Raw genomic sequence first — 12,406 nt, 5'->3', positions numbered from 1 at the left:
TTGTGGATGTTTTTAGTCTAATATTTAAAGTAGCTAATTAAAGGTGTTATGTGTTTGGTTTGGCAAAACATCATTTATGTTACTTGGTTTTTCAACGAGAAACTATGTGCATATAATAATTTCTTAATGCAAAGTTTTGATATTTTTTTATTTTTTATTTTTCTATTAAAAATAGTACTGCACAGTTTAACAGAGGTGAGTTTTGTTCCAATTTTGAGGTATGTGGAGAGATGTGGAAGTGTGGCAAACTAAGTACTTGTATGACTATGTAAATTGTTTGATGAAAATTCAAAAAGAAATGCATGCATAAATTTGTCGAATATCGTTGAAGATATTGTTTGATAAAGGAAAGAATTGATGTTAAAAGGTTGTATTAGACTTGACCAAGTATAAGTTTAAGTATTTAAGACTGCATTTTGTTATGCCAAAATTTAGAATAACACTTGGTTATATTAGTTTAATGAAATAAATAGCCTTTAGTGCATGGTTCAAGTTGCTTGAACTTTTAGCATTAATTGAATGGCATATTGTATTTAGTCATTGAATTATGAGTTTTGAAACCTATAACTTTAGAAAAGCAATGGCAAGAATTGCTTATTAAATTATTGCAATAGTGTAGTATTGATGATAGTATACAATAAAATAACTTATTACATATTGTTTGTAACTAATCTCAAAACAAGAAACAATAATATACTCATTTGGCCAAGCCATTATTTGGATGATCTTTCTAATTTTAAGCATACAAGCTTGACAACTTATTGTGGCATATTGTAATATTATAATATAATCACCCATCTTTTACGTAAAGAATAGAAAAGCTTTCCCAAGTATAGATATCAAAAGAAACATCAAAGAAATAGAAGTTTGGTTTATATATTAAATACATGACCATTTTAGAAATTGATTGGTATGAGTATGGTTTTCATGCCTTATTATGTATTACAGCTATAGAATTGTGCTAGAAGATCTTGAGAATATTTTGTATTGGCTAAAAGTTTAGTTAAGAATGTTAGAAAGAAATTAGAATTTTGCCAAAGTATATATGTTGTGCCATATGTTAGATGGTATTTACAATGATTAATATGGCAATATAGATTAATGTATAGAATGTAGCCAAAAGAAAATAAAAAAGAAGGGCATCTATAACCATTGAAGTTGATGGTCATGTTAAGAGAATGCAAATTTATGGCATTAAAATTTGAATTTAGAAAGTTGTACAAGGCATGGTTGTAACATTAGAAAATATTAGAGAATAGTTTAATGACATGGTTATGTGATATATATATATATATATTTGAGAAAATCTAGTAGCATAATTGGGCAAGTTTGTAGACATAATACCTAAGTTGTGGTATAGATTTTTATAGAAGAAATTAGATTGCCCAAAATGTAGAATTCATTCCCTAGTTGAATTGTGCCGTTATAATATCTCACTAATAGAATTATAGAAGAATAGAATTTGTGAGAGATAATGTAATTGTGTACATGTACATTTTACATAGCATGATAGAATTGAAGAATTATAGAATTATATAGAAATTATAGAATCGTGTATGTACACACGATGCATAGAATTCAGAAATAAGGAATAAAATAGAAAATGTTTAAGTTAAGTGTGTTACTAGAATAGNACTTACCTTAATCTGTGTTCTATTATATGTATAGGTGATGTGAACATTTCCATCACTAGCCTGGATAACAGCAGGATACGAGAATTCCATTGCCAAATTGTCCTCCAATGTCATAGCATCATGCCATGAATCACCATCATCACTTGAAAGGGCAATTTTAAGCACACCCCTTGAGATTGTATTGTATGCAAGTAACAAACGTCCATCACTCAGCTTAACCCCATCAATGCCTGGCAAATTGTTAAAAAAAAAAAAAAAACCTACTATAAGCTGGAAGCAATATTGGCAGGTAAGAAGTCCTACCAACAAGAGAATTCATTTTCTTTCACAACTTATATTTACTTAGTATCTATTGAATCTTTTTTCCTGAATCATGCGTTAAAAAGGATGTGTTTCTTTCTCATCAATCTTATAAATTGTAGTTAAGACACATTGGCTTCCATAGCAATATGTAATGCAGAAACATAATTTAAAAATCAACCTGAATTGGGGTTGGGAAGTTCTGTAGGCACAGCAAAGCCCCAGGTTTTGCCGCTATCGTCAGATTCTGATATGCAAACTCTATCAATGCCTTCAAAAGAACGCATTAAAACGCGCAGCTTACCTTTGGCAGTCTGGAAGGGAACTGGTTGGATCACACTAAGAGTTTCATTTTGAATGTAAATAGGACCATACTTTCTCCACGACCTACCTGAATCTGTTGTGACCTGTTGCATGAAATTCATAAATATTGTTATCTACATTTAAAGAACTTCATTAGATTTCAAAGACTCCTGTAGTTTGTCATCACAACCTCCATCCATGAGCCCCAGGAGTTCCAACTTTCAACAGATGATCCACAGAGCAAGTGCCCATGTTCCAGCAAGATGGGCTGCATAAGAGTTATCAGCAGTTTGATAACGGCACCCAATGATAACAATAAAATTAATTTTTTTAATTAAAAAAATAATATATAAGATATTAAATCCTAATTATACCTTGTTCTTTGATGGCCCTAATATTCCAGGAGGAAGTTGTTCTCTTTCCAACCAAGTCACACCTTTATCATACGAACGCTTCATGCATCCACTCCATCTAGATTTGAGAATTGTACATCATGCTATGTTACACAAACAGAGGAACTAACCTTCTACTTATAACGTATCACCGCATCAGTTTGGCTGAAGGACAACATGCTGCAAAAATAAATCCCCAAAAGACATAAAAATTTCTCTGATTTACATGATAGACCATTTAAAGAAAAAGAAATAGTTGATGATATATTAATCAATTAAAATGATGAATCTGAAGGAAAGCAAAGTCATCAGATTGGTAGCATACCATGCCATTTCCACATATTAATGCTTTTTTTTTTTTAACTTTAAAAAAAAAAAAAAAAAAAAGTTGTGTAGACCAAATAATGAAGATTGACATTCCATCTTGGGGCTTTCTAGATGAAAATAAAGCAAGAGTGAATCAATTCACACTAGTTTTAGAAATTATCTTGACATTGATGTGTAAGAATTTTGTCTTTGATGTTGATTACAAATGGGAATTCACATGGAAACTGGTAGGCACCATTTATTGGTAACATAATTGAGGAGCCAACTCTTCAAAGGCCAGCCAGGGTCCATCCATTTTCATTGCATGCAACATGCCATTCCCAAATTCATACATCTTTTTCATTTTTGAAAATGACTTCACATTTAGTGTACTATATTCTTCTTTCAAAATTTCATTTGATTATCTGTCTTTCATGTTTCAATTTATCATTTTCTGTCCCTGCCATAGTAAATTTTGGGACACCATTACAATTTAGATCCTTTTTCAAGTTTTGAATTTGTGTATATATTTTGAATGATTGGTCCCTTTCAAATGCTTGTCATTTATGTTGAAACTTATTGTCGCAATAAAGAGAATACATAACAAGGATTAGAATCTGAAAAGATTGACTTATTAAATGATCTTATTTACTCATTCTTATAGATTATGGATTTAACACTATCATAAATGAGAATGAATTTTGATCCTTTTAGATGCTTGGTGTTAGTGTTCAAACTTAAACATTGAAATGAAGAACTTGTGCTGTGAGAAAGTCTTAGCTTATTAAGTGATGTTGTCTACTTATATCAATATAAATGAGAGTTCCGACAATATCGTAAGTGAGATTGATTGAACTTAGACTCTTTTAGATGTGTAGTCTTGGTTCGAAATTTGACATTGAAATGAGCCTATATAACTCACAAATTGATACACGAGAAACCAAATATGTCATAAATGAGATAAATCGAACTTAGACACTTTTAAATGCCAGTCTTGGTGTGGAAACTTGTCAATGGGAATGAGCCCACGAGGGTTAGAATCTAAATATTCTAGACTACTTTCGTCATAAACTACAAAAACTAACTTATCAAGTGATCTTGTCAACTCTTCCTTATAACTTAGGGATCAGACAATACCATAAATGAGATTGAACATAAAACCTGCAGAATTTATGGAGCAAATTTGACCCATCATTGAATGGAAATTCTACTCTTGTGGCTGCAACCATTTGCTTGCAGGAAGGGTCAGTCAAATTCATAACAGTTAGTTTTGGAAGTTTCATTACTTTGTCAGCAACAAACATAACTGGCAAATAAGTAAACATTGAACTGTTTTCTGCATAAAACAATCCTGAAAGAGTTTATTTCCAATCTCTACATGCATAATTCTCTAGCTTAATTGGTCTTGAGCAAGATGACTTCACAAGGGATTACTGATGTTTTTTATTAATGAAATTTTGTAATACAAAGTCTACGTTTAGTATAATACACAACAGGCCATTACAGCAGGCTAAAAATTAAACAGGAATCACAAAGAATGGAAGTTTACTATCTTCATTGATCCACCAAGACTGAGTAATGATTGTGTCTTCATCGGGCGCAACGATTTGCTTATGTCTTTCATTTCACTCTCTTTTATCACTTATACATGTTTGCTGCTTCAGCTGATTTTATTGGGGCGCAACTGACACAGAAAGTTTCTCCTTCAAACCTGGTTTATGGCCTTATTGAACATCTTCCCAGCCTCCAGCTTACCTGTAAAACAGAAATTGATTAAAAAGGCCCTTCCAAATGATTTCCGTTCTATGTCATCGATAACAGATTCCTTTGGTATTATTTCATTTTGGGGTAACTGATGGAGAACTTATTATCAAAAAGGCTATTAGTTTTTCTGAGATTAAACAAATTAACTGTTTTTCATATATCAAAATACTTGGTCAATAGCAAATTGTTGTAGCTTTTAAAACTGGGTTTATGACAACAAGAAACTGAAAAAAGAATATGGAATGTAACCACTACGGCCAACAAGCATCTTGAAATAGACATTTCACAAACTAAGAAGGTTTGTTTTAAGATTCATGATCTTGGAACCTTCAGGATTATATATGACTCGGTGCATTGTTACCTTAACATGAACATAGAACTTGGGCAAGTTGCATGTCTCAGACAGACAGAGCTCATGCAGCATGTTAAAAATTCACTAGTCTTCGTCTTATCACTATACTATTTCCTTGCATTCAACTCAAGAAAGCTTTATGCAAACAACTAGGGCCAAGCAAATTGATTCACGCCTATGAATAATAGCTAGCTTTGAATCAAGGATGTATCATACATTAAACAGAAACCAACAAGGATCATTTGTCAGCAGTGAACTCAAAAACTTATGTCAAAGATAAGGAGAATTTAAGCTCTTAACACTTGGATAAAACGCAACTAATATCAAACATCAAACTTTTAGACTACTAGGTCAATTTGGCTATGATACCAGTTAAGTTAGCACTCTACTGAAACACTTCAGACTATAGGTAAGGGCAGAACAATAGTATTTAAGCATTAGAGAATTGTACATCATGCTATGTTAACACAAACAAGAGGAACTAACCTTCTACTTAATAACGTATCACCGCATCAGTTTGGCTGAAGGACAACATGCTGCAAAAATAGATCCCCAAAAGACATTAAAAATCTCTGGTTACATGATAGACACCATTTAAAAGGAAAAAGAAATAGTTGATGATATAATTAATCAATTAAAATGATGAATCTGAAGGAAAGCAAAGTCATCAGATTGGTAGCATACCATGCCATTTCCACATATTAATGCCTTTTTTTTTTTTACTCCTAATCTGTGTTCTATTATATGTATAGGTGATGTGAACATTCCATCACTAGCCTGGATAACAGCAGGATACGAGAATTCCATTGCCAAATTCCTCCAATGTCATAGCATCATGCCATGAATCACCATCATCACTTGAAAGGGCAATTTTAAGCACACCCCTTGAGATTGTATTGTATGCAAGTAACAAACGTCCATCACTCAGCTTAACCCCATCAATGCCTGGCAAATTGTAAAAAAAAAAAAAAACTACTATAAGCTGGAAGCAATATTGGCAGGTAAGAAGTCCTACCAACAAGAGAATTCATTTTCTTACAACTTATATTTACTTAGTATCTATTGAATCTTTTTTCCTGAATCATGCGTTAAAAAGGATGTTGTTCTTTCTCATCAATCTTATAAATTGTAGTAATAACATGGCTTCTATAGCAATATGTAATGCAGAAACATAATTTAAAAATCAACCTGAATTGGGGTTGGGAAGTTCTGTAGGCACTGCAAAGCCCCAGGTTTTGCCGCCATCGTCAGACTCTGATATGCAAACTCTATCAATGCCTTCAAAAGAACGCATTAAAACGCGCAGCTTTCCTTTGGCAGTCTGGAAGGGAACTGGTTGAATCACACTAAGAGTTTCATTTTGAATGTAAATAGGACCATACTTTCTCCACGACCTACCAGAATCTGTTGTCACCTGTTGCATGAAACTCATAAATATTGTTATCTACATTTAAAGAACTTCATTAGATTTCAAAGACTCCTGTAGTTTGTCATTACAACCTCCATCCATGAGCCCCAGGAGTTCCAACTTTCAACAGATGATCCACAGAGCAAGTGCCCATGTTCCAGCAAGATGGGCTGCATAAGAGTTATCAGCAGTTTGATAACGGCACCCAATGATAACAATAAAATTAATTTTTTTAATTAAAAAAATAATATATAAGATATTAAATCCTAATTATACCTTGTTCTTTGATGGCCCTAATATTCCAGGAGGAAGTTGTTCTCTTTCCAACCAAGTCACACCTTTATCATACGAACGCTTCATGCATCCACTCCATCTAGATTTCATTGAGCCAACAGCAAGCCAAGGCAATGAAGATGCGACAGCAGTTTATTCAATTTCAGAACACCCAATACAAAAAAAGTTATCCTAAAGCATCCACCACAAAAATCTTTTTTTTTTTTCTTTCCAATAACAATTAGTTGGTGATCTTTTTTCCCCAAAAAAATCACAATTATGAGGCCACAGCTATATCCACAAAGAGCAAATCATCATAAATCCAAAATTTGTCATTATATTAAAAATAATATGGATGAAAATATGAAGAGAAAGTTTATTATTAGAAGAATCACAGGTAATTAATTTAAAAACTGAAAAAGCTAGTAAGTCATTGATATTATCTACTTCAACTGTTAACATATCAGAGATTTCAATTTCACTGTAATATTGCAAAGAAGGAAGGACAAAACCAGCTTCTACTAAAGTACCAAGTCCTGTAACATAACAGGACAATTTTTTCCTATCATGAAACGCCACACTTGTATACATTACAAGTTGACTGTATGTTATAAGTTTGACATTTTATGTTTCATGTGAGCCGTTCTACATTACACACACACACACACACACAAACAAAAAAAAAAAAAAAAAAAAAGAGAAAAAACAATTCCTTTTAGCACAACCTCTTTAGAACCACAAAAAATCTAATCAACTTCTCACATATTCAAATTTCATCACAATAACGTGTAAGAAGGCATGCCAAACTTCTTTAAGAGTTTTTAATCAGCTTAGAAACTGAAATAGACAAAAGCCTATGGTAATAGAATTTTGTATGTCCACAGCGTGTGATATGGTGAGGCAATATGCATGCAAGTATAATCAATCAGATGAATAGCAAGGTATCAAGTTTTGCAATACCCTGCTCTCCAATATACATATCCAAATATCTAGAGGTTCATGAAGAAAGCACATCTTTGACCAAATGATAAACAGGACAAAGTGGCAGTTAATTAGTTCACCAGAGGTAGTTAGGGAGGTAATAATGCAGATATAGAAGAGAATACAACAGCACATCACAGGTAGAGCTGTCTTAACAATATCACTTCAGTAACACAAATGAAAAAGCATGCATCTTTCATAAATGCAAACTCAAATAACAGAAGCTCTTCAATTTCCAGCATAAAACATAATCAATCTTCTAGGTATCACCAAGAAAATATAAAGCTAAATAGCCTTTTTCACTACTTCTAGCCAACCGTTTTTTTTTACCTTATCAAAGCTTCTCTCTTTTTAATTCTTTAACAGTAAAACCATGGATCCATATTCTGCTTTGCAAAATGTGGCATCTAAATTGTTATCCGGCAATAAAATTTAAAATGTCACTGCAAGAATTTCGTATCATTATTGGCATATCTATATTCCATTGATAGTAATTTGTTTGTTTAGTTTATTTATTTACTTTTGAGCATTCAGTAGTATCCTAAAACATGTAAAGCTTTCTGAATAAATGTTCTCAAAAATCAAAGGAAAAAACAAATTAGAGATTGTTAGGCTTGACTGCAGTTATACTAATAATGAAGATTCAGAAGATGGTAGAATAGAATATTTACTTTTGAACCTCTTGGCCAATTTTATAAAATATCAATAATTCATTTGAATGAAGCTTGAACAGTACGGGGTTCCACATTGGAACATTAGGTTCTTCATCAACGATGACTGGTGATTCCCAACGGCCATCCTGCCAACAAAATATTAATTATATGAAATAAATACCGTCTTATAATGCACAGACAGCAATACTAAGAAATTTAAGAATGAATTTAGCACTGAATGCATAAATTGAAAGTCAATTGACCTGAAAGCTTAAGCTATAAGGTAAGGGTTTAATATTAATGTTTATGTCTAACAGCCTCTTCAAATATAACATGGATTCAATTTAGATCTACTGAATGTCAACAGCTTGCTAAACTGAGAGAACCAGAAGAAGAAATTTGATTTAGTGATTTGAATTAGAGACTTCTAGCTTTGATACCATGTTAAACAATCACTTGATCCGGAAGCAAAGCTGTTAGGCCAGGACTTTAACTTTGATATTTAGATCTTAAATAGACAATGTTAAAAGAACCATAGAACATAGAACAAGGACGAGAGGGAGAACGGGAAAGAATCCTTTAAATGCTAAAGCATTCCATGAATTTTATTTTTATTTTTTTAAATCTAATTACAGTTTAATTTGATGTCATTGCTATCCACAAGGAATATAGTTAAGTAGATGAAAAAAGAAAAAAGAAAGAACTTTACAAGAAGCATAGCCACGGGGAAATGGAGTTTCTAGTTATGGAAACAACAAAATTCATAACTTCATTTTGTTTGATATAAAATTTAAATACAATTTTTTCGTTTCCAAAAATAATGGAAACAAGAAATGTTGTGAAAACATGTTCGGTTGAAATGGAATGAAATGTTCTAAAAAATCAGTCTTAAGATACAATCCTAAACATAAGAAAATGAATAAAAGTCCTTTTCTGAGTTTGCTATAGCTTTGAACTCTCGAAACAGCTTTCTCTTCTGAATTGTATCTTAGATTTTCAAAATTATTTTGGGATCACAAACCAAACAAGCCCAATTGCACAATGTATGAAGTAAAATGAAATATTGGTAATAACGTAAATCTAAGACGATGGATAATAACTTATTACCTTGAATCTCTGCAACCAAATTTTAACATCAGGTGCTCCCTCTGATGTGCCCCCAAAATAGGCAACCAAAAAATGGCCTTTATCAACCTGCAGAACAAGAATAGTCCAATTAACTTCTGTTAATTGAAGCAAAACTTACAAAGACCAAAAATTCCATCAAATTACATAACCTCAACAATGGTAGAGGCATGACAGCTATTGAAGGGAGCAGAATTTGCAGGAAATGTAAACTCCTCCACCAATGGTTTCCGGATGTAAGAATCCTTCGTCATATTTACACCCTCCAAATTTGAACTTGCAGCACTTGCAGATATCCTAACTACTTTTCTGCACATAGTTTTCACCACATTACATTTCATCTAAACTTACTAAAACATCACTGCATTAAAGTTCATATTTTGTAACTAATTCATGATTGAATGTTACAAAACATGACATTAACTAAAAGTCAAATGGCAAAGAAATTAGAGTACCTGAAAAGGTGTGCATGGAAATGATGAAACAAGTGATTGATATGCAAAGATGAGTTGAAAATCAATAAATGAAGGTTGGATTTGGCTCTGCTTTCAATTCCAGAAAATGGGTTGTGAAAATCAGAAGCAGAAAACAGCAGCAACAACACCATAAACACAAATAAGAGAACTCTCGCAACTGGTTTCCACATTTGAATGTAGAAAACTTGATGAAACAGAAAACGGCTAAACCATAATGAATTTAAAGAACAAAGAAGAGAAAAGAGAGCAAGAAACGTACTTGGAATAAGCTTCAAAGAGAGAGAGAGAGAGTGTTGTTTTGTTATTGTATAAGCTGGGTTAGTGGCTTTGGTACTTTCTACTTTGGTTGACTAAAAGAGAAGTGTCAAGAACGTCCCTATGGGGGGATTTTGTAATTTTCAGAAAATATTCATAATTTATTCCAAAAACTTTCTTTATTAATAAGCTATTTAATAGTTTCTAAAAATTCTTATATAAAATATATTAATAAAAAAAAATGATTCTCTCTAAGGATAGGTAATAACCTGTCTTGATAATAATTAAGTATTAAATTATTATGAATAACTATGATTAATTTATGATCGTGAAAGTGAATTATCACATCTCCTACTTTTTAGAATTTCTCTAAAAAAAGTTAAATTAATTCAATATTTTAAGCTGGTTTCCTGTATTTTAAATCTTCATATATATATATATGTGTGTGTGTGTGTGTGTGTATTATCATTTTAATCTTCATATAATCTAATCTAATTCAATCAAATCATAAAAAATCGTCACGTATTGCATGCGACAAAAACAAAACAAAATCATGCATGAAAATTCTTCCATGATCGCCTAAAATTCTAGTAACATCATATTAGGATCTCACACCTACCAAGTGTGATACTTAAGTCTATGGGCTCTTTTACCTATCAAGCCGACCTTTTGGGTTGGATTTTCCCTTGGACTTGAGTTCTAACATTGGTATTTTTTGTTGAGAATTTGGTTGTGGAAAAGGCTACTTATATGTTAGATTAAGGTGCACTGGGCTCTCCTTAAAAGGGGGTGTTGCATCGAATAATTGATAGGTGAGTGAAGATTAAAGTTGTCCAAAGGGGGAAAGGGTTACTGTCGGGTCAGTATCAATAGAGTGAAAATTGCCGTAGACATCGGCTCTTGAAGGAGAAGGGGCTGCAATGTTAAGATCCCACATCAGAATCTCACACCTACCAAGTGTGGTACTTAAGCCTAAGGGCTCTCTCATCCATCAAGTCAATCTTTTGGGTTGAGCTCTTCCTTGGACTTGGTACTAACACATCCATATCGTGTATATATTTTATGATCCATTTGGTTTTCCATTTTTTTCCAACCCTTAAAGTATAGGATTTTCTTTCTTGTTTCATATAAGGGTATGCATAAACATTTATAAGAAAAAAATTTTCTCAATTACAACTATAACAAAAGGCCACTCACACATAATTTCATTTATATTAATCAAGTATCTCATTTATTAATGAAAAAAAAATGCGTTATTGACTCCATAAATTATTCCACAATTGCAACTGTTGAGAAGTGGGTAGTTGAGGAAAACACACATTAATTTGAGTTAAATAATTTTTGTACATTCATCGCATTAAAGTTGCACGCATGACATACACGAGTAATATTAATTGGTTGTTTGTACATATAATCGATTTATAAAAAAGCTGTTGATAATTTATAAGGATTGCTAGAGAGTAAGAATATAAACCCATATTAAGAACCATTCGCCGGAAGAAAAAAAAGAAGATAAAATTTATATAGAAAAAGGGATATATTGCATACCATTTATACACCTTAATATATAACAAAACTCATGGTGGTGGTGATGATAGATTGAACTGGAAGAACTTGAAGTGCTCAAAGAGAAGCCATAATTAAGATTGAATAAAACAAATCAAAGAGTGTTTTAAATGAAAACACATACCTTAATATATAACAAAACTCAAAAGAAGATCACACAAAAAATGTGGAAGTGAGAGCTAAAACCAAAATTCTATTTAATTAAAATAACTATGTGGCAATGACTAGACATTATTATCACATTAAATCATTATTTATCGCGCAAATATCATGTATAATTACATATTTTTATCGCGTATATTCAGGATTAATTTCTTATCTCTATGATTTGTGTGATATTATTATATCATTTACTATATCCAATCATTATATTTACATATAAATACCATATAAAAACATATTTTTTGACGATGAATTGTGAATATTTACTTGACGTGTGTAGCACAATTGGACAAAAAACATCAAAGTATTATCAACTTAGGGTCATTCATTCGATTAGTTGATTTTGAATGTAGATAACAAATATTAAGGGTATATATGTCATTTAACCCATCAAGAAATTAAAATATAATAAATTATTTTTCTTAATTTGAATGGTACTTTGGTTTCGTATAAAAT

The 12,406-nt window shown here is 31.9% G+C and overlaps 1 protein-coding gene and 1 pseudogene across 1 annotated transcript; both read right to left on the bottom strand.

Moving 5' to 3' along the window:
- Positions 1-1,607: 1,607 nt before the first annotated feature.
- On the bottom strand, positions 1,608-5,123 carry LOC116129168. Its single transcript, XM_031414917.1, has 7 exons — positions 5,061-5,123; positions 4,691-4,787; positions 4,097-4,241; positions 2,612-2,708; positions 2,428-2,505; positions 2,116-2,341; positions 1,608-1,864 (listed from the first exon to the last, which is right to left on the bottom strand). Exons 1-7 carry the CDS (start codon positions 5,121-5,123, stop codon positions 1,608-1,610), a joined length of 963 nt encoding a protein of 320 aa, XP_031270777.1.
- On the bottom strand, positions 4,351-10,279 carry LOC116129127 (annotated as a pseudogene).
- Between the last annotated feature and the right edge of the window lie 2,127 nt (positions 10,280-12,406).

The sequence above is a fragment of the Pistacia vera genome, unplaced genomic scaffold, assembly GCF_008641045.1.
Source record: "Pistacia vera cultivar Batoury unplaced genomic scaffold, PisVer_v2 Contig208, whole genome shotgun sequence".
Taxonomy (NCBI): Eukaryota; Viridiplantae; Streptophyta; class Magnoliopsida; order Sapindales; family Anacardiaceae; genus Pistacia; species Pistacia vera.
The sequence above is the reverse complement of the archived record's forward strand: the minus strand, read 5'-3'. Positions and strand labels throughout refer to the sequence as shown.